This window comes from Saccopteryx bilineata, chromosome X, assembly GCF_036850765.1.
Source record: "Saccopteryx bilineata isolate mSacBil1 chromosome X, mSacBil1_pri_phased_curated, whole genome shotgun sequence".
Lineage (NCBI taxonomy): Eukaryota > Metazoa > Chordata > Mammalia > Chiroptera > Emballonuridae > Saccopteryx > Saccopteryx bilineata.
Window position 1 is genome coordinate 65,323,949 of NC_089502.1, and position 27,783 is coordinate 65,351,731.

At 40.3% G+C, this 27,783-nt stretch overlaps 1 protein-coding gene across 1 annotated transcript in view; it reads right to left on the reverse strand.

The window, feature by feature from the left end:
• APOOL (apolipoprotein O like) overlaps nucleotides 1–27,165 on the reverse strand; it is a 76,398-nt gene extending 49,233 nt beyond the window's left edge. The window contains exon 1 of the mRNA XM_066248978.1: nucleotides 27,037–27,165. Coding sequence (XP_066105075.1) covers nucleotides 27,037–27,081 — 45 coding nt within the window. The 5' untranslated portion in view covers nucleotides 27,082–27,165. The remainder of the gene's footprint in view (nucleotides 1–27,036) is intronic.
• Between the last annotated feature and the right edge of the window lie 618 nt (nucleotides 27,166–27,783).

Here is a 27,783-nt window from a genome sequence, read left to right on the forward strand (position 1 = left end):
AACTTCTAAAAATTCCATTCTCAGACTAGATGGTACAGGAACCAATTAGTTAACTACTTGTTACATATGTTTTAAATTTTATTTTTTCATTTTTAGAGAGAAGGGGGGAGGAGTGGGAAGCATGAACTCCCATACGTGCCTTGACTGGGCAAGCCCAGGGTTTTGAACCCACAACCTCAGCATTCCAGGTCGATGCTTTAGCCACTGCGCCACCACAGGTCAGGGCACCTCCTTCATATGGAATGTAGTTATATAACACTAACAGCAAGAAGTGAATATAAAATTTGAGGGATGAAGTGGTTAAGATCATGGTGTTCACCCAGTTCGCAAATACTGACTACTATATTGCCTGGCCCCGGTCTCTGTGTTTAGGATCCATCAGTGAACAAAACAGAAATTTGTGCTCTCACAAAGCAGACATTGTAGTGAGGCAGAGACAGACAATAAGCACAATAAGTATATTACATGGCATATTATAAATTGATAAATATTATGAAGAAAGTAAAGGCAAGGTTGATCTGAAGTTCTGAGTGAATCAGGTTACATAGCAAACTACCGATTTACATAATTTATAAAACGAATTTCCTCCCATTACAAATTCTTTACCCTTAACTTTCCCTATGTGTTCCTTTTTTTTCCCTGTTTCATGCTTAGTGTAAACCCAAAGTGACCTGTGTTTTGAATATAAGTTGATTTAAATTTTAAATGCACAAAAATGGCTCTAAGAACAAAATGTTCCAGTGTTTATTCAAGTACCAAAGCAATTCCCAAAGATGATCTATTCAACAGGCCAACAAAAAGCCTTCCAGGGAACAGATAGTTTAAGAGCTTGCTTCTTTAGAATGGAAAGGAGGCTGGCTGAAATCCACAAACATCCGGAGGGGAGAGGTCTCTCCGGCTTCCATACAAGTGTAATTGTGCAGAGCTGAAAGAGACATTGGCTATAGTATTCTAAATGTTCTCTAACAGCGCCTTTATTTCATTTATGAAACATTTTTTAATATTTTCCGAGCAGAGTAAAGAAAGATCCAGGAGCTAATTAAGCAGTATTTTCTTTAAACCGGGCATGACTCTGATTTAGATTGAGGTTCCAGAAATACAGGGTAGAGTGAAGACTCAGTACTAACCAGAGCAAGTCTGCTCAATCTGTCCCTCTTCCAGCCTCCCTCTAGTCCATATCAGCATTACAATGATTTATCTAGGCCTGTTTTCCCAAAACATGTCACTTTTGACTCCTTATACCCAGTAGGTAGTCCCTAATGAAATAACAACATTTCCACTCCATACCTATGTCAGGTGTCAATAAAAGGCATATTGAAACCGATGCCAGCAAGGATGCTCTCCCAGTTACTGGAGACATTTTGATAACATAGCTCTGAAGTGATTATTTGAGGGATGGCAATTCTCACAATATTTATATATGTATGTATTTATTTAAATTTATCGGGTTGACATGGTTCACCAAACTATACATTTTTCAAGTTTTTGCACAACAAAGGATACCATCAGCAAAATGAAAAGACAACCTAATAATGAAAGAAGATATTGGCCAATAGTACATCTGATAAGGGATTAGTAGCCAAAATGTATGAAGAACTCATACAAGCCAAAAGCAAGAAAACAAACAACCTGTTAAAAAATGGGAAGAGGAACTGAATAGACACTTTTCCAAGAGGATACACAGATGGCCAATAGATATAAGAAGATTCTTAATGTCACTAATCATCAGAGAAATGCAAATTAAAACCAAAATGCGAGCCTGTCAGTGGTGGTGCAGAAGATAGGGCATAGACCTGGGATGCTAAGGTCTCCAGTTTGCAAAACCATGGTTGCCACTTGAGCAACCGCGTGCCTGATCACGAGGTCCCACGATCATTGACATGATCCCAAGGTCACTGGCTTGAAGCTCAAGGTCGCTGTCTTCAAAAAGAAGTCACTGTCTCAGCTTGAGCTCTCTGGTCAAGGCACATATTAGAAGCAATCAAAGAACAACTAAAGTGAAGCAACTATGAATTGATGCTTCTCATCTCTGTCCTCCCCCTTCCTGTTTTTCTCCCTCTCAAAATGCAATTAAAAAAAGTAAATAAAATGTATTAAAAAAACACAGTGTGATATCACTTCACACCTGTCAGAATGGCTATCATCAATAAATCAACAAGTGGTGATGAAAATGTATAAAAAAGGTAACCTTCATGCACTATTGGTACTAATGCAGACTGGTGCAGCCACTGTGGAAAAAAAGTATAGAGTGTCTTCAAAACATTAAAAATAAAACTTCTTTATGTCCCAGCAATTCCACCTTTGGGAATATGTCCAAAGAAAACCAAAATATGAATTCAAAAGAACATATGCACCCCTGTGTTCATTGCAGTATTACTTACAATACCCAAGATTTGGAAGCAACTCAAGTGCCTATGAATAGATGAGAGGCTAGAAAAATTGTGATTACTTGGCCATAAAAAAAAGGACATCTTACTTTTTGAAACAGCATAGATACACCTAGCGGGTATTATGCTAAGTTATATAAGGGGAAAGACAAATACCGTATGATTTCACTTATGGACGAAATCTAAAGAACAAAATATATGATAAAATTGAATATAGAGAATGGATGGGCGGTTGCCAGAGGACAGGATTGCTGGGAGACTGGGAAAAGAGGTGAAGGGATTAAGAAGTACAAATTGGCAGTTATAAAATAGTCATGTGGATGTCAACTACAGCAGAGGGAATAGTCCTAATATAGCGGTAACTGTGTACGGTGCCAGGCGGTACTGGAGGTATCAGGGGGGTCCCTCCGTAAAGTGTGTGACTGTCTAATTAATATTCTGTACACTTGAAACCAAGACAAAGTGATATTGAAAATAAACTAATTAAAAAATTTAAATACATTAAAATGGTAAAAAAAAAAGTTAATTACATAATTTTTAGTTTCAAACATACCAGTTTTAACTCTATATCCATTCATTCAGAGCACATATGCTGACCTGAAGGCAGGAGGAAAAAAGAGTTGGGTGTTGTTTATGCCAGTGCAGAGGGACATATGGGCATTGTACTTTCAATAAAGTAAAAAGAAAATACAAAAATGAGAGCTTTTATCCTTTGATGGGAATGGTTCTGAAAGATGGTCTATATATACAAACCAGAGAATAGTCTCATAAAAACAAACCTAGAATACACACTTTATTTACATTTTCCCCATTCATTAAAGAACTATTATTCAAACTCTATGCTAGGTAGGTACTAGGAATACAAAAATTTAAAAAAGAAATGCCGCCTAACCAGGAGGAGGCGCAGTGGATAGAGCATCGGACTGGGACACAGAGGACCCAGGTTTGAGACCCCGAGGTCGCCAGCTTGAGCATGGGCTCATCTGGTTTGAGCAAAGCTCACTAGCTTGAGCCCAAGGTCGCTGGTTTGAGCAAGGGGTCACTCGCTCTGCTGTAGTCCCCCGGTCAAGGCACATATGAGAAAGTGATCAATGAACTACTAAGGAGCCACAATGTAGAACTGATGCTTCTCCCGTCTCTCCCTTCCTGTCTTCTGTCTGTCCCTATGTGTCCCCCTCTCTCTCTCTGACACACACACACACACAGACACACACACACAAATAAATAAAAAAGAAATGCCCTCACCTCCCCCAAGCCCCATCTCTGAGGAAATTCATCACAACTTTTCTAGCCTTATTTCTGTTTGCTACACTCTTTCAAAAATTCTTTGATGAAGCTAAACTCAACTGGTTGCCTGTCTCCTTGTCATCGCCCTCTGGGATCGCCCTCATACTGACATGCTGGCTATTCTTTAGAACTACTAGATCTGACATTTTTATTTTATTTTTCAATTACAGTTCATGTAGTCTTTCCCAGTCCTGTAATTAGATATATTTTTTCACTGTATGTTTGAACCCCATCGACTGCATTTTCATTGAAGACAGTAATTGTATCGTAGCAGTGCAGTAGCTACTTGTCACCAGCCTTGTAGCAAGTACATGTCTTCTTATAAATTAATGAAGGAAGATCATCAAGTCAAAGTAATCTAGCCTTGGACGAATGTGAGACCCAAGGTCTAAAATATGAAGTAATCATATCATTTGTATTCATTATTCATATTTCCATTTGAACTACAAATCATCACAACTTTTCTGAAGTGTTAGATCTCAGAGAAGAGGGCAAAGACTACGTAGTCAGGAGAACCTCTCTGTTTATACATTATTACATATTATTTTATAGGCTTACAGTTGAAATAAGCCAACTTCATGTCTCAAACAGATCTCTCCACTGAAATCTGTTACAGGATGTAACACAAGGCTGACAAAATACAAACATGTTTAAATTTATTAATGATCTCCGAAATTCTACAAATTCACCCAAAATCTGAGACACCATTTGTTGACCTATTTTACATGAAAACTATTATATCATACATTTGTTAATTTATCCCTCAGCCCTGAACTGACATTTTTATTAAAAACAAAAACAAAAAAGTGCCAACTGGGAAAATTTATGAAGCCTGTTATTTGCACTATTAACATAAGGCTGCTTTCTGGTTGCTACCCACTATCACCCAGCGTTTTCCAACAATAATATTCATAGAAATAGCTGAATAGCAGCTTTATTACTTCTACTCTAACAACCCTATGAGGACACACAATGATCAAGTACAGTCCCAAACTGGAAAAAGCAGGAGGAGATATTTTGTAAAAAAACAATTTTCTCCAATGACACCAAACTTGACTACTGTTAAGACTTTTTTTTTTTAATTTATGGTGATTTTAATGACAACAATTATATCTATTCTCTACTTCTTTTTTTTTAATAAATTTTTATTAATGGTAATGGGATGACATTAATAAATCAGGGTACATATATTCAAAGAAAACATGTCTAGGTTATTTTGTCATTAAATTATGTTGCGTACCCCTCGCCCAAAGTCAGATTGTCCTCCGCCACCCTCTATCTAGTTCTCTGTGCCCCTCCCCCTCCCCCTCTCTCCCTCCCTCCCTCCCATGTCCTCCCTCCCCCCACCCCTGGTAACCACCACACTCTTGTCCATGTCTCTTAGTCTCATTTTTTATGTTCCACCAATGTATGGAATCATGTAGTTCTTGTTTTTTTCTGATTTACTTATTTCACTCCTTATAATGTTATCAAGATCCCACCATTTTGCTGTAAATGATCTGATGTCATCATTTCTTATGGCCGAGTAGTATTCCATAGTGTATATGTGCCACATCTTCTTTATCCAGTCTTCTATTGAAGGGCTTTTTGGTTGTTTCCATGTCTTGGCCACTGTGAACAGTGCTGCAATGAACATGGGGCTACATGTGTCTTCACGTATCAATGTTTCTGAGGTTTTGGGGTATATACCCAGTAGAGGGATTGCTGGGTCATAAGGTAGTTCTATTTGCAGTTTTTTGAGGAACCACCATACTTTCCTCCATAATGGTTGTACTACTTTACAGTCCCACCAACAGTGAATGAGGGTTCCTTTTTCTCCACAGCCTCTCCAACATTTGCTATTACCCGTCTTGTTGATAATAGCTAATCTAACAGGGGTGAGGTGGTATCTCATAGGTGTTAAGACTTTTAAAATTTAAATATATACATGCTATTATGGATCGAATCTGTGTATCCCCCAAATTCATATGTTGAAGCCTTATTCCCTAATGTGCCCGCATTGGAAGGTGGTGCCTTTGAGGGATGGCTAGGGTTAGAAGTCACATGGGTAGAGTCCCCATAATGGGATTTGTGTTTTCATAAGAAGAGAAAGAGACATGAGAGCCTTCTCCAGAACAAGCACACACAAGACAAATGTGAGAATACAGCTTTTTAGAAAATTAATTGGGGTGACATTGGTTAATAGAATGACATAGGGTTCAGGTGGACCATCCCATAATATATCATCTGTGTACACTGCGCCGCGGGTTCATCGCCCCAAGTCAAGCTTGATAGTGGTGGTCTGCAAGCCGGAAAGAGAGCCCTCATCAGAAACCAGCTCTGCTAGCACTTTGATCTTAGATTCCCTAACCTCCAGAACAGGGAGAAATAAATGTCTGTTGTTTAAGCTGTCTGGTGTATGTATGGTATTCTGTTATATAGCTGAAGCTAAGACAGATGGTATGACTCCAAAGTAAGATGAACTTTCCTGTGTCTAGTGGAAATCTATTTCAGAAGCCATGGTTATTGTAAGGCATGTTATGACTTTAGTTGTCTAGAAATTTCAGGCATGTAGGAGTTCTAAAACCTGGGGAGGGAAAAGAAACAAGACCTTACATTTCAGAACCTCTTGTGGCCAAACAGCTATCCCTAAATTTCCAGCAACCAACAAAATGGGAGAACCAAAGAGCTGAATATTGTAGGCAAGGGTATTCCAATTGACTACTTGTGTTTGTAAAAGGCGAGACGTAGGAAACAAAAGTTGAGAAATGGAAGAACTAACAACATACAAGAGCTGATAAGAGCGAACTGAAAGCTGAATGGAAGATAAGAGAGTAGCAGAGGGACAAACTATGGCACAGAACCAGCAATTAAGTTACAAATGGAAAACAGAACAGCTCAGCAAGCTGGTAGTGATGCCTGCGTCATACTTGAATACACTCACGTTGCTGAGACCAGAAGGGATCAGGGAGACAGGGTGTTCTGTTTAAGGAACACTTCCTGTGTGCCAGATGCTCTAGCTACATTGAATCCTTTAATCTTCATAATGATCCAATAGAGTAGTTATCATTTTGAATGCGTTGGGTTAGAATTTTCAAATCTCCAACTCAAACTGAGTTTAATTCAACAATGAAAAATCACTCTTCTCTCATAAAAAGGAAATCCAGAAAGAGAGAGAACTTTGGGATTGATTGACTCAGTAACCTTATCAAGAAGCCAAGCTCTTCCATGTCTCTGCTTTGGGGCACACCTTAAAAATGTCAGTTTAAACAGTACATAGCATCGGGTCTATGCTTGGAATTTAAATATTAAGGAACACTAAGAGAAAGTTGTGACGTGTAACACACCTGGGAAAGTGAAATAATCTGAAGTCGAATGTGCTAAGAAAACAAGACTTGTGCTCTAATACATTAGTAATGGGAAAGGAGTAAAAAAAAAATATTTTTTGAATGCCTACTCTGAATAAGAAAGTATTTTGTATTAACGGTGCAGAAAGTGTACATTGTATGCTCAATGGGGCAGACAAGCAGAAGGTCCCAAGCATCAGCAGTGACCTTTGGAGGGCAGACAAACACTTGGAGAAAGGCTGCTTTTCGAGCACGCTCCAGGGCCGACAAAGCTTAGAAGTTACCTATTGTTTTTTTTTTTTTCACATTTATGAGGAGAAAGCAAATGACACCAGAAACCTTTGCAAGATAGCATATTCTAAGGCTACATCTGTGTTTAATAACCTGTCTGGTTCACTATCTACACTTCCATCTTCATTAAGAATGACAGCTACAGCATATTACAGTGGTCAAGTTAAATAATAAAAGTAATGAATGATGAAGATCAGGCTAAACTCAGTATGTGGTGCATCTGAGATACAATCTTCATCAAAATTAAGGCTCCAGAACTTAAAAAGCCAATCTTAAGTTAGCCAGAAAAAGTAACTGCCCAGCCCAGTGTGTCTTGGATAGCTATGGTTTTTACTTTATTTCAAATTTGGAGGCCGTGGCCAGATAGCTCAGCTGGTTAGAGCACTGTCCTAAAGCACAGAGGTTGCTGCTTTGATCTCCGGTCAGGGCACACACAGAAGCAGATCCGTGTTCATGTCTCTCTTTCATTCTCTCCTTCCTCTCTCTAAAATCAACAAAAGAAAAATAAAATATCATGGAGTTGCATCTAAAACTAAAATATTTTAAAAATGTAGAGCAATAATATTAAAACATTTTAAGTGCCAAGTGCTTTATGATGTATGAAAGAATAAAATTCTTTTTTGATTTTCTGAACACTCAATAACTGTGATATGATTACTACAGAGTAACACCTGAAAGCATCAAACGTTTATCTTAGATGAGCAAAAATTTAAGAATTAGAAAATTAAATGGCACAACAGATGGACATTAATTCAATGTTAGTCAGTTTATGATAAACACGGTCAGAAGAACACTAACCACTGTGAAAATCAGCAACTGGCCCTGGCCGGTTGGCTCAGTGGTAGAGCGTCGGCCTGGCGTGCAGGAGTCCCGGGTTCGATTCCCGGCCAGGGCACACAGGAGAAGTGCCCATCTGCTTCTCCACCCACCCCTCCTTCCTCTCTGTCTCTCTCTTCCCCTCCCGCAGCCGAAGGCTCCATTGGAGCAAAAACATGGCCCAGGCGCTGGGGATGGCTCCTTGGCCTCTGCCCCAGGCGCTAGAGTGGCTCTGGTCTTGACAGAGGGACGCCCCGGATGGGCAGAGCATCGCCCCCTGGTGGGCGTGCCGGGTGGATCCCGGTAGGGCACATGCGGGAGTCTGTCTGCCTCCCCCTTTCCAGCTTCAGAAAAAAAAAAAAATCAGCAACTGAGTAATAAACACACCTTACAGCTCCCTTTTACACAGACACATATACCCATGTGTGTGCTATCTATAACAAGTAAATGAGGCTATATTTACTTTGTGGGGATGTGTAAAAGAAATTCAGTTGCGGTATATAGGTATTTTTATATATTATTTTAATTTTTGCTGTAAAATAAGCATTTTCTAGCCTAAAAAACTGAAAATATAAAAATATAAAGTAAAACATATTAGTATTCATTGGTGAGTACCCATATAGAATTTTATATGTTGCTAAAATTACATAGTTTTAACGGTGTAGAAAGTATTTAAGAGTATAGGGAGTGTTTATAAGAGCATCAGAAAGGTTAATAACAGTGTGGGAAAGGTTTATAAGAGTGTGGGGAGGGTTTATAAAGCCTTTATATATATATATAAAAATAAATATATATATATATATAAAATATATATTTATTTATTTTATATATATATATATAAAAATATATATATATAAAAATAAATATATATATATAATAAAATAAAATAAAATAAAATAAAATAAATATAAGGTTGCTACTTTGTGGATTTCGCCAATTGTTGGGGGTTCTGGAACCTAACCCCCGAGATAGATGAGGGACCACTGTATTGAGAGTACTATTTACTTGAGAGGACACTAAGACTCCAATAGGAGACGATTTTCAAGGTGTTGTCAGTTTAGAATTTAGTTGCTACTACATTGTTTCCCAAAATAGAGTTACCCCGACCATTTTGCACACCTTTGCCAGCTCCTGCGCACTCTCAGAAGCACTGGAAGAACCAATTCATTCAGACTCACAACTAAAATGCATCACAAATACATTTTGTCCTGACTTACAAAAAAAGACCTTAAGGAATATTTCTCTTCTTATTGAAATTTTTGCACAGGAATGTTCTAGGAATCAAATACTATAATAGTCAAAAATATTATGAACCGTTTAGTGCTAGATAAATGGAGGATAGTATTCTTATAAAACAAAAAACTCTGGCGTGCGGGGGACCCGGGTTCGATTCCCGGCCAGGGCACACAGGAGAAGCGTCCATTTGCTTCTCCACCCCCGCCCCCCCCTCCTTCCTCTCTGTCTCTCTCTTCCCCTCCCGCAGCCAAGGCTCCATTGGAGCAAGGATGGCCCGGGCGCTGGGGATGGCTCCTTGGCCTCTGCCCCAGGCGCTAGAGTGGCTCTGGTTGCAACAGAGCGATGCCCTGGAGGGGCAGAGCATCGCCCCCTGGTGGGCAGAGCATGGCCCCTGGTGGGCGTGCCGGGTGGATCCCAGTCAGGCGCATGCGGGAGTCTGTCTGACTGTCTCTCCCCGTTTCCAGCTTCAGAAAAATACAAAACAAACAAACAAACAAAAAAACAAACAAACTAAACCTCAGCCATCTAAAGTCTTAATCTGAATGGAAAACAGAACAAACCCGATTATTTCTCGCTAGAGACAGCATTCTACTTTGCTTGTGCCGTGATACAATTTCTTGGTCAAATTAATGTGATGATTATTACACTATATCAAATAAATGCTTGCTTTATTTATTTATTTATTTATTTATTTATTTATTTATTTAATTTTTCTGAAGTGAGAAGCGGGGAGGCAGTCAGACAGACTCCCGCATGCACCCGGCCAGGATCCACCTGGCATGCCCACCAGGGGGTGATGCTCTGCCCATCTGGGATGTAGTTCTGTTGCAACGGGAGCCATTCTAGTTCCTGAAGCAGAGGACATGGAGCCATCCTCAGCACCCAGGCCAACTTTGCTTCAATGGAGCCTTGGCTGCAGGAGGGGAAGAGAGAGAAAGAAAAGGGAGGAAGTGTGGAGACACAGATGGGCACTTCTCCTGTGTGCCTGGCTGGGAATCGATCCTGGAACATCCACATGCCAGGCCAATGCTCTACCACTGAGCCAACTGGCCAGGTCTCAAATAAATGCTTTAAAACTTAATACTTTCTATCTAATTGATGCATTTTTAAGTTAGAATGCTAAATAATAACTTGAGAAAGAAACCCAGTAGGAAAAATATTCCTTTATATTACAATTATTTAAATATATATTTTTAAAGGACTCATTTGTAGATATCAAAACATCCTTAAGTCCTGGCCAGATAGCTCTCTCGGTTGGAGCGTTGTCCCAAAGCACAGAGGTTGCCAGTTTGATCCCCAGTCAGGGTACATGCTGTTCCTGCCATTCATGTTCTCTCTCTCTCTCTCTCTCTTTCAAAAAAAAAAAAATCCAGAAGTGGAGGAAGCTAGAAAGGTATGAAAAGAAGTTTCTCTTGCAGTGTGGAGCTGGTGTCCAAGGATCTGACCAAAGGAAACTCTCAGCACCCCAGGGCTGTTTGTGACTCTGGATAAGTAGACTTGGGAGGGAAAGAGAGGGAACTTACAACCTGCTCTCCCTGGTAAATCAGCCTACCATCTCCATTTGCTTTCATTTTTTGCTTTTTCTTCTCCCAACCATTTTTCTCCCCACCTCTTGATTTTTTTTCAATACTATTTGTTCCAATTATTATTACTATTATTTTAATTTTACTTTTCAAATATGGTAATATAGTAAAAAATATTGTAATAATTATGAATGGTGCCAATTGTTTTTCAATTCTATTTTACCTTTGCTTTCTTCTTTTTCTTCCTTCTCCCTTTTATTCTTTTCTAGCTATGAAGGGCTAATTGTTTTCCTCATTAGCAGGCGAAGGACTGTGACTGACTCCACCAGTGCTGATCTTTCTTTTTTTTCCTTTTTTTAAGAGAAGGGGACAGAAAAACAGGAATGGAGGGAGATGAGAAGCATCAATTCTTTGTTGCCACACCTTAGTTGTTCATTGATTGCGTTCTCATATGTGCCTTGACCATGAGGGCTACAGCAGACTGAGTGACCCCTTGCTCGAGCCAGCAACCTTGGGCTTCAAGCCAGGGATCATGGGATCGTGTCTATGATCCCATGCTCAAGCCGGCGACATTGGGGTTTTGAATCTGGATCCTCAGCATCCTATGCTGATGCTCTATCCACGGCACCACTGCCCAGTCAGGCCATCACTGCTGTTCTTTCTGGGCAATATCCTTTGCCACAGACCTAATGTACAAATATTCTGAAGGAGGACAAATGAAGGGACATAACTATACAACTGATATAGTTTAGCCTCTTCTGAAATAGGTAAGAGATAGGAGGAACACAAAGTGACTTGAAAGATCAAGCACCACTCTTGAATAAAGTAACGATTACTGAATCAAACATAAAGTAGTCCAAGAGAGACTGGGTTCAAAATACAGGGCTGTATTTCAGTCACATCACCTTCTTTGTACTTGCTTTGGTTTTAGAATGCGAAGGGACCTTTAAGGCCTTCTAACCATTCCTGATGGTAGAATCTCTTCTATAACAGGTTATCAAGTGTCCCTCGAGTCTATGTATAACGCCCATTAGCAATGGGAAACTCCACTAATATATCATCCCATCTTTTTCACAACTCTGTGAGAAAGTTCTTCCATAAACTGAACGGAAACATATGTCTATATAATTTTCACTGGTCCTGGTTCCACTCCTTTGGGTCATATAGCACAAGTGCAGCCACGCCTGCCCATGCGGATAAAGATTTTAATTCTTCTTTACTGACTTCTGAAATACACTACCACATTTCCTATACTATTTTCCAAGAGTAATAAAGTTTCTGAAAATGACAAGCAGCAATAAATCCATCTTCTGTTTTAACAGAGATACTAATGGATTTTTTCCTGACTAAACTCGAAACGACAGAGGGTTTGCTAATACTTCTTTTTGTAGCTATAGCCTAAGAGCTATTTATTGACAGCAGCATAAAAGCCTTACCCAAGGGTGCCATCTTTTAGAATAATCACCAGTGAGCAACTAACAGAGATCTCTATATATCATGGTACTTAGTTGTTTCAGAAAATGAGTGAATCAACTCTAAGAGAAGAGTCTATCATTAAACATACTGAGAACAGCAGTCTATCAGCTATCACATTATTTATAATGCTGGTCATGAAAAAGAGATACTTTGCTGAAATAGGAAATTTAAAAACTTTGCCTGTTCTGCTTCACAAAATAATAGCAGCAGAGAAATGTATCTATGTAATTTGGGGCTTCCATGTCAGCATTCTAAACAGTCTATTTCAAAGGACTGAAGTCTAAGATCAAAAATACAGAACCCATAGAAAAGCTATCGCGGTAAAACAAGGCACTTAGTATCTCAAGCCTCAAAGATTTGAGGCTCTCTTATGCCTTAATTCGCACTCTTATCAGTTAGGTTTCCATAGACTATCAGTGAAAATAGCACTCTCATTCACACTCACTAGAATTTTACCTCTTTCAAATTGGGTTATTAAAGAAACTTTTCTTAAGTCACGAAAACTTTTTTGTTTCACAGGATAGTTTCCAAGTAGACAATCTCTACAATAAGCTCTGCATTCAAATTTCTAGCTTACTGTATTTGAACAATGAAGAGAGAAAGAACATTTTATACATAATGGATATAGTGACCAAATAAACTATTACATTTAATATTTTTAAAGATTATTTATATTATTAAAATTATCAAAAACTATTAAGGGTTGGACATAAATAAAATAAGTATAAAAAGAAACAGGCTGAACATACTAATTTTAATAAAAATTGATAATAGAATACCTGTTCACTGTCATGAAAAACAGGTTATCAGTCCACCGGCATGAAGGAGGTGTGACTTAAATTGGGATTTGAAGGTCAGAAGAAATATGGCATTACACTGGGTGCTGGGAATGTTCAGATTCTTTTAAATACTAAGAATAATAACAGCAACTATAAATTATTGGACATTTGCTACTATATATCCTGGGCTTAGGGTTGGGTACATCATATATTACCTACTTACTATTTCATGGTATAAAACCCTAGGAAATAAGTACTATTCTTATCCTAACTGTTCAGATGAGAAAACTGAGGATTAGACAGGTTATTTCCCAAAGTCATAAAGGTGAAATATGGTAGAGCAAGGAACTCTTACACGAGTTCTAGAAGACTTACATATGATTATTCATAACAGCATTGTTACTTATTTATTAATTTTTAGTGAGAGAGAGAAACACACACAAGACAGGCAGACAGACAGGGACAGACAGACAGGAAGGGGAAGAGATGAGAAGTGTCAACTCATAGTTGTGTCATTGACTTAGTTGTTCATTGACTGCTTTCTCGACTGGGGGGCTACAGCCAAGCCAATGACCTTAAGATCACATCTATGATCCCACACTCAAGCCAGAGATCCTGCGATCAAGCTGGTGAGCCCGCACTCAAGCGGGACGACCTTGGGGTTTCAAACCTGGATCCTCAGCATCCCAGGCTGACACGCTCTATCCACTGTGCCACCACCTGGTGAGGCCAACATTATTTTTAACAGAAAAATTGTTGGGGGAAGTGACCACAACAAACCCTTAAGGGAATAAAGAAATAAGTGTGGTACATACATACAACAGAAAAGTATGCACAGTGAAAATGAATTAACTAGAACTACATGTATAAATATGAATGAGTATCACAAACAATGCTAATTGATTAAAAATTAGCTGCAGGGGGAAAATGCAGCATAAATATAATTTACGTAAAGCTTAAAAGCAGGCATAACAGTACTGTATAGTTTAGGAAGATATGCATACATAGTAAAGGTCTAAAATCATGTATAACAATGTTAGAGAAGAGTTTATTGGGGTTGTTTCAGGGATCTAGGGAAATGCGACCAGAATTAGGGAAATACACAGGAAGTTTCAACTACATTTACCATGTTCATTACAGTTAAGTCCCTGAGTTACAAACATCTGACTTATGTGCAACTCATACTTACAAACGGAGCATGATAAGGGCTATTGGTCATCAACTGCAGTTGAACATCAGTGAAAATGATATCATAGAGTTACTCGACTCCCACAGCAAAGAACTAACCAGTGAAGACTTTATGGAATGAGAGCAGATGACAGCATTTAGGAAGATAACCAGGAACTACAAACTGTGGAATCGAAAACGTTTTCTACAAAAGAGTTAGCTGATACTTTTCATCTCATGGCAGCAGGAATGGCAAAATGAGAGAAGCAAGATTCTGATACAGGGAAGCTTACCATTATTTTGAAATCTACCATTGTTATCTGTGTGAGGTTCAGTTTAGTCCAGTGGTTCTCAAAGTGTGTGCCCTAGAAGATTTCCAGGTGCGCCCTATGATATTCTAGAGAAATATGTGCCTGTTAGGGAGCAAAAAAGCAACAGGGTTTTTGCAGTTTAGATTTTTGGGGGACAGAGGTGTGGGGAATTGGCTGTAAACTGACAGTTTGCCCAACTGCCCACCTCACTTGCCTGATTAGGTTACAAAAGGCTGTTAAGCTGTGGTGCTGGATTGTTTACACTACTCCCCATGTTGCCTGGAGAGACTGGAGGCAAGTTTCTTCTATCCTTTGGTGTCAAGTTAAGATGATATGTATGGTGGGGTTTTCTGCACTCAACGCAATTAAGAGTAAAAAGAGAGGAATTCCTCAATGTACTGTATTGACAAGGCAATGAGAGTTTGCCTTTCAAATATATGCCCAAACATTGAAGAAATTACTAGGACACATCAGGCTCTTGTTTCTCAGAAACACAAGAATGAAAAAACAACATATTCACGCCGGGATCTGCCGAATTTGCTAAATCTTATTAAGAATGTATCTATATATATAAAAAGATAGGCCCTGGCCGGTTGGCTCAGTGGTAGAGCATCAGCCTGGTGTGCAGGAGTCCTGGGTTCGATTCCCAGCCAGGGCATACAGGAGAAGCACTCATTTGCTTCTCCACCCCTCCCCCTCTCCTTCCTCTCTCTCTCTTCCCCTCCCGCAGCCAAGGCTCCATTGGAGCAAAGTTTGCCCGGGCGCTGAGGATGGCTCTGTGACCTCTGCCTCAGGTGCTAGAATGGCTCTGGTTGCAACGGAGCAATGCCCCAGATGGGCACAGCATTGCCCCCTGGCAGACGTGCTGGGTGGATCCTGGTCAGGCACATGCGGGAGTCTGTCTGACTGCCTCCCTGTTTCTAACTTCAGAAAAAAAAATACAAAAAAAAGATAACTTTTTGTCGTGCTTTTATTTTTAATCCCTCTTTTTTTTTTTTTACAAATTCTAAAAGGCATAACTCAAAAAACGTAACATAAAAATGTTTTTTTAATGTCAGAATAAATTTAAAAACTCACTGCCTCCTGCCTATGGTAGACGGGGTGTGTAGAGCTATGGGGTAAATGGCCTTGAACTAAATGCCTTCTCATACTTCAAAACCTCTATCATGGTTCTAAAGTGTTCCCAGAATTCCCAAGGCTCCCACAACTCCTCTTGCGTATCGTTACGCATTTGTTATAGGGTACTAATTATAATTATGTTTGTAAACCGGCCTCTTTTCTTTTGTTCCTAATTATTTTTATTTATTCTTGAATTTGATGTCATTTTCTTTCCTTAATTTTATTACTTTTTAGTATTTTTTAAAATTTATTGTGTTAACATAGATTCAAGTGTCTCCATCAATATAACACCCTCAACCTGCAACAGTGTGCACCCCATTACACCCCCTTTAACCCTCTCCCCCATCTTCTCCCCTCCCTCTGGGACTTGCTGTCCTGTTACCTGTATCTATGTGTTATGTATGTATAGTTTGCCTCTCTTAAATAGGCAGTGAGGCCCTCAAAGGCCGACGCTTGATTCATTTCAGTATAATTAGTATATTTCTGTATCATTTTGCTGCAGATAGGAAAGACCTCCAAAATTTCAACAGCTTATGACGAAGTTTATTTCTACCTCACATTACATGTTGGCTACAAGTGTTGGTTGCTCCTCTGCTCTACACATCTGCTCATTTCAGAACTCAGGCTGAAGAAGCAACCCTGACTTGCAATGCCATTCTTGTGGCAAAGGGCAAGACTAGAAAATCTAGCAGGAGTATGCAATCCTCTAACAGTAAAAGAGAGCAAATATTAAAATCATAAACATATCTACCATCACTTGGAAACTAGCAGTTCTTAACCCACTGAAGGTGCTAATATATACTTGTTGAAGAATTAAATGAACAAATTAAAATAAACAAATATTATGAAGCAACCTCATGTTCAGTAGACATTTTCACAGCTTCCTCTTTTTCTCCCTCCCATAGTAACTTTCAGAAATCTTTTATTTTCAAAAGAATTCATTGTTTACATATCAGTTTTACCCACTAGAATTTATTTGTTATGAATGATAATTTGGTCTTCCTTTTCTTTGTTCTCTCTCTCTCTCTCTCTCTCTTTGGTGAGAGGAGGGGAGATAGTGAGGCAGACTCCCACATGTGCCCCGACTGGAATCCACCCGGCAACCTCATCAGGGGCTGATGCTCATATACCGAGCTGTCCTCAGCACCTGAGGGTGATGTACTTGGACCAACTGAGCTATCCTCAGTGCCCAGGCCCAACCTCAAAGCAACCAAGCCACTGGCTGCAGGAGGGGAAGAAGGAGAGAAGGAAAGAGGGAGGGAAAAGAAGCAGATGGTCACTTCTCCTGTGTGCCTGACCAGGAATCAAACCTGGGACATCGATACATGGATCTGATGCTCTATCCACTGAGCCACCGACCAGGGCTGTCCTCCCTTTTTCAAAACTGATTGACTGCTTTTAAATGTTGATTGATTCATTCACTCGTTTCCTTTAATCACCAAATTACACTCTTATTCTTCCTCCACAGATGGCTACTGGAATATGTTTATCTTTTTGAGTCTTACAAAATGCACACTGCAGTAATGTGTACATGTAGTACTTTTGATTTTGTTACATATCTTTTTCTTTTTTCACAGAGTAAATAAATGGTATATTACAGTTCTTTTGTATCTTACCCTTTTCAATAAAAACACACTTTAAATTAATCTGCATTCCTATGCATACACACAGCCCATGTTTTGTAGCTGCTCTACAGGACTCCAGGATACAGATTCCTATTTGACCTACCCACCGCAGAGAGGGACATCATTGCTGCCTTGAACTCCCCCCCACATAAATAACACTGCGATCAACATACTTGTGGAACTTCCCTTATGAACTTGTACATCTGTGTGATATTCATCCTCAGGAACAGAATTACTAGGCCACAGGGTAAGTGCATATATTATACTTAATTTCACTAAATCTATCAGATTGATCTCCATAGTGGCTGTACCACTCATCTCTCCTACCAGTAGTACATGGGGGATGCTTAGATTCCCATATCCTGACCAACATTTGTACTTCACCAGCATTCTTTTTCTAACTTAATAAAATATTATCTCGTTGCTTTAACATGCAGTTATCTGGTAATTATTTTGAACATCTTTTCATATCTATGTTATCATATGCTGCACATTATAGGCATGAAAATGTTTTTTTGTTTGTTTGTTTGTTTTGTATTTTTCTGAAGCTGGAAATGGGGAGGCAGTCAAAGACTCCTGCGTGCGCCCGACCGGGATCCACCCGGCATGCCCACCAGGGGGCGATGCTCTGCCCATCTTGGGGCATCGCTCTGCCGCAATCAGAGCCATTCTAGCGCCTGAGGCAGAGGCCACAGAGCCATCCTCAGCGCCGCGGCAAACTTTGCTCCAATGAAGCCTTGGCTGCGGGAGGGGAAGAGAGAGACAGAGAGGAAGGAGAGGGGGAGGGATAGAGAAGCAGATGGGTGCTTCTCCTGTGTGCCCTGGCTGGGAATTGAACCTGGGACTCCTGCACGCCAGGCCAACACTCTACCACTGAGCCAACCGGCCAGGGCCTGAAAACTTTTTTTTTTTTTTTTTTTTTAGTGAATGTGCAAAATAGTAAGAGAGAATGAAAGATAAAAGTATCTACAAGGCTTATTAAGAGTTTGGATATGGGGGATACTTTATGATCTCAAGATCAGATATTGATGCACTTAACTGAAATAAGGGACACAAAAGAAAAATCAAATTTTGTAAAAATAAATTTTGAACAAGTTGAATTTGGTGTACCTAAAGTTATCAAGTAGGGATTTGGAAACATGAATGATTGAGGTGAACTATGGAGTCAAGCTTAGGAGCTTTGCGGCAGTACCAGTTAGCCTAGTGATATGAGAAGTTCCTGGTGAGTTTCAGAATGACTGAGTGACAAGATCCAAAAACAACTAACCCAAATGTGCATTAAGTGTGTAGCTCATGCCGCAGCCTGGAGCACTGATATCCATTAAGTCGGTACAACAGATGGTTTCATTCAGGAAAGATTACAGGAATGTGTCACATTTTTTCCTGACGTGTTCAAATTATATTAGGCAACTTTCATTATCCTTCACAGACTGCTACTTACACTGGTTGTCTTAAAGTGTTTTTTTTTTATCCTTAAGGAACCAATTTCCCAATTTAAATTGCAAGCTCTTTAATAAGCTAGCTTATAATAGCAACTCTAAAAATATTTCACCATATTTTCAATAACTTCATCACATACTTCTGGAAAATATTTTAAAACAGACAGACCATGAACCCCAGAAGTATCCATCCACTGCCTTGCCCTTTTAAGATCCTTCAGAACACCTGCCAATTACAATGCTTTCCCTGTGATTCCTAACATAGGCCACTACGCTTTAAACTCTGGGGCTAATTCACCAGCCAAAACCAACTGGAATAGGGATTGGTACTTGAACCAAAGTCAGCTAACTACAGGCTGTCTTATAAAGGGGCTTGATGTGCAATTTCTGCCCAAGACTCTGTAGTAATTAGTAACTAGCCAACCAATCAGATCCTCTCTCTAGGAAAGTCTGTATGCAAAGCATGTGTATTAACAGAAGCAGAATAGTTTAAGTATCCTTCTAATTAAGCCAGTACTTAAGATTTACTTGAATGTGCTTCTGATCTTCAAAACCTGGAAAAGCCTAATATTCTGCTCTCTATAACCTGTATAAAAGCCGCACATACTCTACCCCCACTAGTGGTTTTCAAACTTATAGCAACACATTAGAATCACCTGGTGGGCTTCCAAAACATTAAAATACCCCATCTAGGGTAGGGTTCAAAAATAAATCCTTTTTAAAGCTTCCCAAGATAATTCTAATATATAGTTGGATTATGAAATATTGACTTACATTGTGCAACAATATTAAGGAATGTTACAATCCATGAAAACAGTCTTTTATTTCCATATTCAATGAGGGTCACCAAACACCTAACAACCATCACTAAAGATGGTATCACAGGAAATAGTTCAGTCACATAGTGTGGGAGGAGGGAATTGCACAAATAAATTTTATTTTATGGCATAAAATAACATCCTGGAACCTATAACAAACATGGTTGAATAGGCTAAAGGTTTCAAAACATAAATTTCAAAGTTACACTGAAAATAAAGATGTTCAACAATGCTGACAGAAAACAGAAAAATTGATTTTGCTGGGAATAGCCACCATTCTTTTCAAGTACAAACTTTGTTTTGTCAGGTTCTAACTATTTTCTAGCATAAGTCACATGAAACAAAGTCGGGGAAAGAGCCAAGGACTAAAGTTGACACAATATACAGATGGTATTAGCAGGGATTTTGAAACCTTAAAACCTACGATGTCCAAGTTCCCTCTTGTTCATACTACAAAGCGTCCTTTGCCCGAGCCTGGACGCTTAATCCGAGTCAGGAATCATCTGCTGTATTCTAATTCCTACAGTGGTCTGCATTTTTTCCCCATTGACCAAACTTGCAGCTACTTCTCAAAACATGAAAAGCTGTTCCAAGCATTTACTCTCCCTTCTCATTGCCTGAAACAAAACATGACTGTCCCTGAAGTCACTGCTTCCCTTGTACCTCCCAGTGGAAGCTATTTAATGTGTCTCAGGGATACGGGGTAGTTTCTCTTCTTGCTCACTTCCAATGCTGCTTCTAAGCCATTGCTTCTCCGTCCTGAGGAAAAAACCTCTGTTCTTGTTAGTGAGGAAGTGGAACTGGAGCTCTCCTGAATGGGAATGTAAACTGATACAAGCACTCTGGAAAACTATTTGGCAGTATATAGCAAAGCTGCATGTGCCCTATGACGTGGTATCCCTTCTCTTAGGTATATACACTTAAAAGAAAGTACACTTACATGTACCATAAGGACGTACACAAAAATGTTCATAGGAGTATTACCTGTAATAGCTCAACACTAAAAATATTTAAAATGGTAATCTATAGTAGCCTGGATACCATATTCCCCCATTTAAAAATGCACATTGATTTGGGGCCCAAAATTAGAAAAAAAAAGTATTACATAAAGTTAGTGAACTCAAGTTTTATTCATCACAAAATTCAGACAACTCCTCTTCACTGTCAGAACTCCCACCCATTAGCTTGTCCTCATCTGTGTCTGGTGACAAATCACTGTTTTCAACAATGAGCACAAAAACAAGAAAAAAAAAAGGGGGAAATGCAAGTAAGAAATCTACAACCACTGCATAAGACGCATCCAGTTTCTAGACCCCAAATTTTTCAAAAAAATGTGCATCTTATACATGAAGAAATACAGTAAATAAATTGTGATACAGTCCCCTCTGGAATAGCAAACAGCAATAAGAATGAATGAACAAGTGTTACATGCATAATGGCTGAATCTCAGAAGCAGAATATTGGGTGAAAGAAACCAGACATAACAGAGTAAATAATGCGTAATTCCATTTATATGAAGGCAAAATTAATGTACAGTGGAGGATAATTATATGGAGGAATAAAGGGGAGGGTTTTTGGGCTGCTGGTAATGTTCTATTTTTTTTTTAATTTGGGTACTTGTTGAACAAGTATGATCATTTTGTAAAAATTAACCAAGTGACTTGGGATTTGTGTGCTTTACATTTACGTTATATTGCAATAAAATAATCTACATGAAGGAAAGAGAATTCTGCTCCTTAGAGGCTCACACCATCCATCTGATCATCATTAGCACTATCATCTACCTACCTCCTGGGCACTTCATTCCAATCAAAGATTAAGGATCCTGGTTAAGATCTTAGTTTAACTCCTGCCATAATTTTGAGTGACTTTAACGTCCATGTGGATGGACCATCCAAATGCTTTATCTCGCCTGACCTGTGGTGGCACAGTGGATAAAGTGTTGACCTGGAAATGCTGAGGTCACCGGTTCGAAACCCTGGGCTTGCCTGGTCAAGGCACATATGGGAGTTGATGCTTCCAGCTCCTCCCCCCCTTCTGCCTCTCCTCTTTCTCTCCCTCTCCTCTCTAAAATGAATAATAATAAAAAAATGCTTTATCTCATTGCTCTTTTATCTCACCTCCAACTTTCACATTAACTCCATTGTGGCTACCCACTGCATGAGAACCCAGAACTTGATACAGATAAAATCATAAACTCAGCAAGCTTTTCTCTGAATAGAATCTCTTACTGCAGCTTTGATTTCCTCACTGCTCCACTCCTGTCCTTTCAGGTAATAAAATTACATACCTTAGAAAACTTCTGGTAAGAATGAAGTGAAATAATGTGCATCAACAACGTAGCAGAGTGTCTGACATGTAGGAAGCACTCTATAAATGGTAGCAACATTTCAATTTTAAAAGTTCTATTACAAACAAATTCTTTCTCAGGACCCAAATTTTATCAAATTCAGTCATACTCTGGCATTAATGAAATGTTAGTGCCTTTTATCTGACACTACTACATTCCTTCCAATCTTTTGAAATGTAGGTCTGTACGCCAGCCATTCTGATTCAAGAAATCGGCAGTATCCAATGGTAGCTCTATTTTTAATTTTTTGAGGAACTCCCATACTCTTTTCCACAGTGGCTGTATTAGTTTACATTCTTGCCAGCAGTGTGAGACTTCCCTTTTCTCTACATCCTCTCCAATACCTATTATTTTTTGTTTTGTGTGTGTGTGTGTGTGTGTGTGTGTGTGTATTTTTCTGAAGCTGGAAACGGGGAGAGACAGTCAGACAGACTCCCGCATGCGCCGGACCGGGATCCACCCGGCACTCCCACCAGGGGCCACGCTCTGCCCACCAGGGGGCGATGCTTTGCCCCTCTGGGGCGTTGCTCTGCCGCGACCAGAGCCACTCTAGCGCCTGGGGCAGAGGCCAAGGAGCCATCCCCAGCGCCCGGGCATCTTTGCTCCAATGGAGCCTTTGCTGCGGGAGGGGAAGAGAGAGACAGAGGGGAAGGAGGGGGGTGGAGTGGAGAAGCAAATGGGCGCTTCTCCTGTGTGCCCTGGCCAGGAATCGAACCCGGGTCCCCCACACACCAGGCCGACGCTCTACCGCTGAGCCAACCGGCCAGGGCCAATTTCTTGTTTTATTAATAAAAGCTATTCTAACAGGTGTGAGATGTGACCCAGAAATTCTTCTTCTGGGAATCTACCCCTGCCCAATTCTTTTCCCTAACATATTTATTACCTTTTCTATTTTTCAATTACAGTGGACATTCAATATTATATTAGCTTTGGGTGTACAGCATAGTGGTTAGACATTTATATAACTTACAAAGTGATTCCCCAGGTAAATCTAGTGGTACTCACTTGGCACCATGTATAGTTATTAGAATTCCATCGACTATATTCCCTATGCTGTACTTTACATCCCCGTGATTACTTTGTAACTGCTAATGTGTGCTTCTTAATTCCTTCACCTACTCTAAAAATTTTAAAACACACACACACACACACACACACACACATAATGGAATACTACTCAGCCATAAAAAGATGAAATATTGCCATTTGTGTCAACATGGATGGACCTTGAGAATATTAGGCTAAGTAAAATAAGTCAAAACAGAAAAGGATAAGAACAGTATGATTTAATTCATATGTGGAATATAAAACAAAAAGCAACAAATGAGCAAACAAAGCAAATATATAAACAAACAAGAAAAACTCATAGATACAGACAACAGAATAGTGGTTATTAGAAGGGAGGGGGGCTAGAGGTGCATGAAGAGAGAAAGTGGGTCAAATGCATGGCAATGGAGACTCGGTGGTGAGTACACAGATATCATACTATAAAGTTCCACACCTGAAATTTATATAATGTTATTAACCAACGTTATCCTATTAAATTTAGAAAAAAATTCTATTAAAATCTAGTAAGATAACCATTAAAAAAAAGTCAACAGGAGACATTATCACAGTTCTTGTTCCTCAAGGCTAATCACACATCAATGTTCCACCATCCTATCTGCTCAACAAGCTCTTATATTTCAAGCTGTATGCCAAGTTTCCCTCCGTCCCTCCCTTCTTCCTTCCCTCTCCCTCTCCTCCTCCCCCTCACCTCCCCTGCCCTTCTTTTCTCTTTCTTTCTTTGTGACCGAGACAGAGAGAGAGACAGAGAGAGGGATAGACAGGCAGGGAGAGAGATGAAAAGCATTAATTCTTCCTTGCAGTACCTTCATTGTTTATTGATTGCTTTCTCATATGTGCCTTGACTGGGGGGCGACAGTAGAGTGAGTGACTCCTTGCTCAAGCCAGCTACGTTGGGCTCAAGCCAGCAACCTTGGGCTTCAAGCCAGTGACCTTTGGGCTCAAGCCAGCAACCATGGGGTTATGTCTATGATCCCATGCTTCAGCCAGTGACCCGGTGCTCAAGCTGGTGAGACCACTTTCAAGCCAGATGAGCCTGCATTCAAGCCGGTGACCTTAGGGTCTCGAACCTGGGTCCTTTGCATCCAAGTCTGACGCTCTATCCACTGTGCCACTGCCTGGTCAGGCATATGCAAAGTATATTTCAGTTATCCACCATCCTTCAGGAGTCCTTTCTACCTTGCTCTTTGTATTAAACTCTGGGGTTTCAAAATTAGTACAGATCACCTTTTCTGTACCTTGGCCTCACAGATGTTTCCTCAAGCTTAAGTCCTATGATCTGGACTTTGATCTTGCAATTTCAGATCCAGCTCGACTGCAAACTACTCTGTGACTGTAGGCAAGTGACTCAAACTTTGTAAGCCTTGGTTTCCTTACCTGGAAAATGCTGATAATAACAATATCTACTCATAGGGTACTGTGAAACATGAGAAAATTCACATAAATGCTTAGCAAAATGCTCATCACAGTAAATGTTCAATAACATAATAGCTCTCATTACTATTACTATCTTTCCTCTATACTAGTTCTTGGCATATTTCCCCTTTCTGCTCAGGTCTCCTGACTTTTTTTGCTCAGTTTAATTAAGATATCATCAACATAATCTCCATTTTTTAAATAAAAAGACGTATTTTCTCGAATTTGCTACCCCTTCCCAAGATTTCCTTCTTTCCTTTCATCACAACACTTCTCTAAAGTGTAATATACACCACCTTTTCAGAGGGAACAAGAATTAGTGGAAAGAGCATGGATTTTTGAAACAGAGATAATTTGTTTGAATCTGGCTCTTCCACTTATCAGTTGTATTACATATCAAGCGCTTTCTCTAAGCCTAAATTTTTTCTAATGTAAAATGGGGATACTACCAATTTCTTAGGATCATCAAGAGAATTAAACTCTTGAAATAATACATGTAAATCCACTGGTGAAACAGGTGCTTAAATGAATGCCAGTTTCCCACCTCCATCCTTTCCTTAACCCCATTACAGTCTACCTCTTTTTCTACCATGTTACTTACGCCTCTTTGTCTCACTGGTTTTCAGGAGCAGTATAATTCTGGGCAATTTACTTAACCTCTCTCAAACTAAGCTTTTCATTAGCAAACTGGTGATCATTATGTCTACAACAAAAGGTGGTCTTGAGAATTCAGAGACATGACAATCACAAAGCACCTCAGCATGGTAACTGGCTTTGTGGTAAGCCCTTGATAAATGGTGTCCGCCAGTGATTTCTTTTTTTTTTTTTTTTTTTTTTTTTTAATTTTTTTTTTTTTTATTTATTCATTTTTAGAGAGGAGAAAGAGACAGAGAGAGAGAAGGGGGAGGAGCAGGAAGCATCAACTCCCATATGTGCCTTGACCAGGCAAACCCAGGGTTTCGAACCAGCGACCTCAGCATTTCCAGGTCGACACTTTATCCACTGCGCCACCACAGGTCAGGCACGCCAATGATTTCTTAATGGTCAGATGAAGACTGTCCGACTCCCTCCTTTCCTCAGTTTCAGTGACAACACACTACTCTGGTTTGCCCTGGAGGCCAGGCAAAAGTCCCTGACTCTGAGTCAGTCACTTGTTACATGGTGTGGTTAATTTATTGTCTTCTCTCTTCATTGTCTGGCACTTGTTCATGTAGAATTTATTGAGTACCTAACATAAGTGATACCTGTGCTATGTGGTACAGATGCAAAAATTGTTATAATTACTGTCCTCAAGTAGTTTAGAAGGGATGGTAGGATAGTAAAAAAAAATAGTCTATTACTTGCACTATGATAGGTCCTATGATTAGAGGATAGGGTCTTCTTGGAGCACGAAGAGGAGTTATTTAAACTAAACGGGAGAGGTTCAGGACACTATCTTGAAAACGGCACTTGTGGTCGTTATGTGTTGGGGTAGTACACAGTTATCTGATAAATGAGTAAATAAAGTGTGAAAAAGAAATACCCAGTGGCGATGGGAAGCGGCACATCACATCAGGCCCAGAGAAACAGAAGGCAGAAAGGTCTGGCGTGCCAATATTAGGAGCGTTCCTAAGAAATGAGGAGTGAGGCGGTCAGGCGAAGGCAGCGCGTTTCAGACCTAGGAGTTCGACCTGACGCCAGACAGCAGATAATGGAGTGGCAGGGACAGTTTTTAATTAGGGGAGGGGCATACTGAGGTTTGCATTTTAGTAGAACGACTACTGTGGCGGTGCAGGGGAGAGTGGATTCCAGGAGAGCCAGGCTAGGGGTGAGTCCAGTTAAAAGGGTGTTGTGATAACTCAACTAAATTATGAGATTCAGAATTGACGAAACGGGGCAAGAATGGCGAATCAAGACGGATACGAAGCCAATGTAAACAATGACTGAACTGAATTATTCACTATTTGTATGTCCTGCAAGCTGTGCATAGAGCAACGAAGACCGCGCTCCAAATGTAGAGATTTCTCGCCTACTGTCCCTGAAACGTACTTAGGGAGCTGCGGCCCGCTGCGCAGGCGCTGCCCGTGCACAGGTTCCCAAGTGGCACTTTCCTTACAGAACTCAACGGGAACAGGTTTGGCATTCAAGCCCGGACATGAACAACAGGAATACAAATCCGTGCACTTCAGAGACACCCTGCCACGTGTTGACCTGGGTGTATTGCATGCCAAATGGCGTTTGAACGAATTCCTTCAAAGGGTCATGAGGCCTGGTCCCGCGCGCCCCGACCAATGCCCAAGACTCTTTCCTCTTTGTTTCAGCTCAAGACCCAAACTTCTGCCTGTCGCCCAGCCGAGCACTTTGACCAGCAGTCCCCCAGTGGCCAAGGGGCCGCCGGATAAGCCGTCCCACGCGGGGCACTGGGCAGGGTACTGTCCCCGGCTGAGGAACTCCTAAGGGGAGCGGCGGGTGGCCCCAGGCTTCAGACAGGAAGATTCCTGGACTTTGCCGATTCCTCCCGGCCCCACCTCCATCCCGCCTCTAGCTGTAGGGTTCCTTCTAGAGTTACTACAGTGCTGTTTGCCCCTACAGAAACTCAGCAAGTTGTTTTTTTAAAAACACTTACCCTTACGGCTGCCATGTCTCTGACCCTCTCTACCCAAGTTTTCATACGGAGTGCAAAGAGGGACAAAACAGTTCAAGTCCGCTCCCCCGCTTAGAGCCCCGCCTGGTCACGGCCATTGGCCGCCGCCCCGCCCTTTCTCCGCCCCACTGCAGCTTCTTGGGGAAGTGGCTGCACAGTTGGTCTTCGGTCTTTCGGAGAAATGTTTGGTTGTTCTGATTGGCTGGTTGGACCTCTGATAAAACCTTTCAGAACATTCTCCAAAGTCTAGTTGAAAGTTACGTTGTTGGGTGCAGAGCTTTTCATGATTTCGGTTGTGTCCGGCATATGTGATTTCTCTAGATAAGGATTGAAAACTCAAGTCCCGCTGCCTTAATAAATAACTGTATAGTCACAAAGAAAACGTTTCCTCTGTGATAGATGGACAAGTTCACATTCTAAGACTATGTCACTGAGCATCTACTATACACCAGGCACTTGTTCAACGTACAGAACAAACCACAGGGCCTTCCCTCATGGAGCTTATGGTTCCAGGAGGAAAAATGTCAACTAAATGTCACAAAGTGCCAGATGCTATGAAGGAAAATAAAACAATATGGGTTTACATAGATTAAGGAAAGGCTTTCTGATAAGGTGACATTTAAGGAAAGTGCTGAAATAATTTAGGGAGGAAGGTTTCACGCAGAAAGAACAGCAATGAAAAAGGCCAGTGTGGCTAGAGTTGTATGTTCCCAGGGAGTGAAATAACAC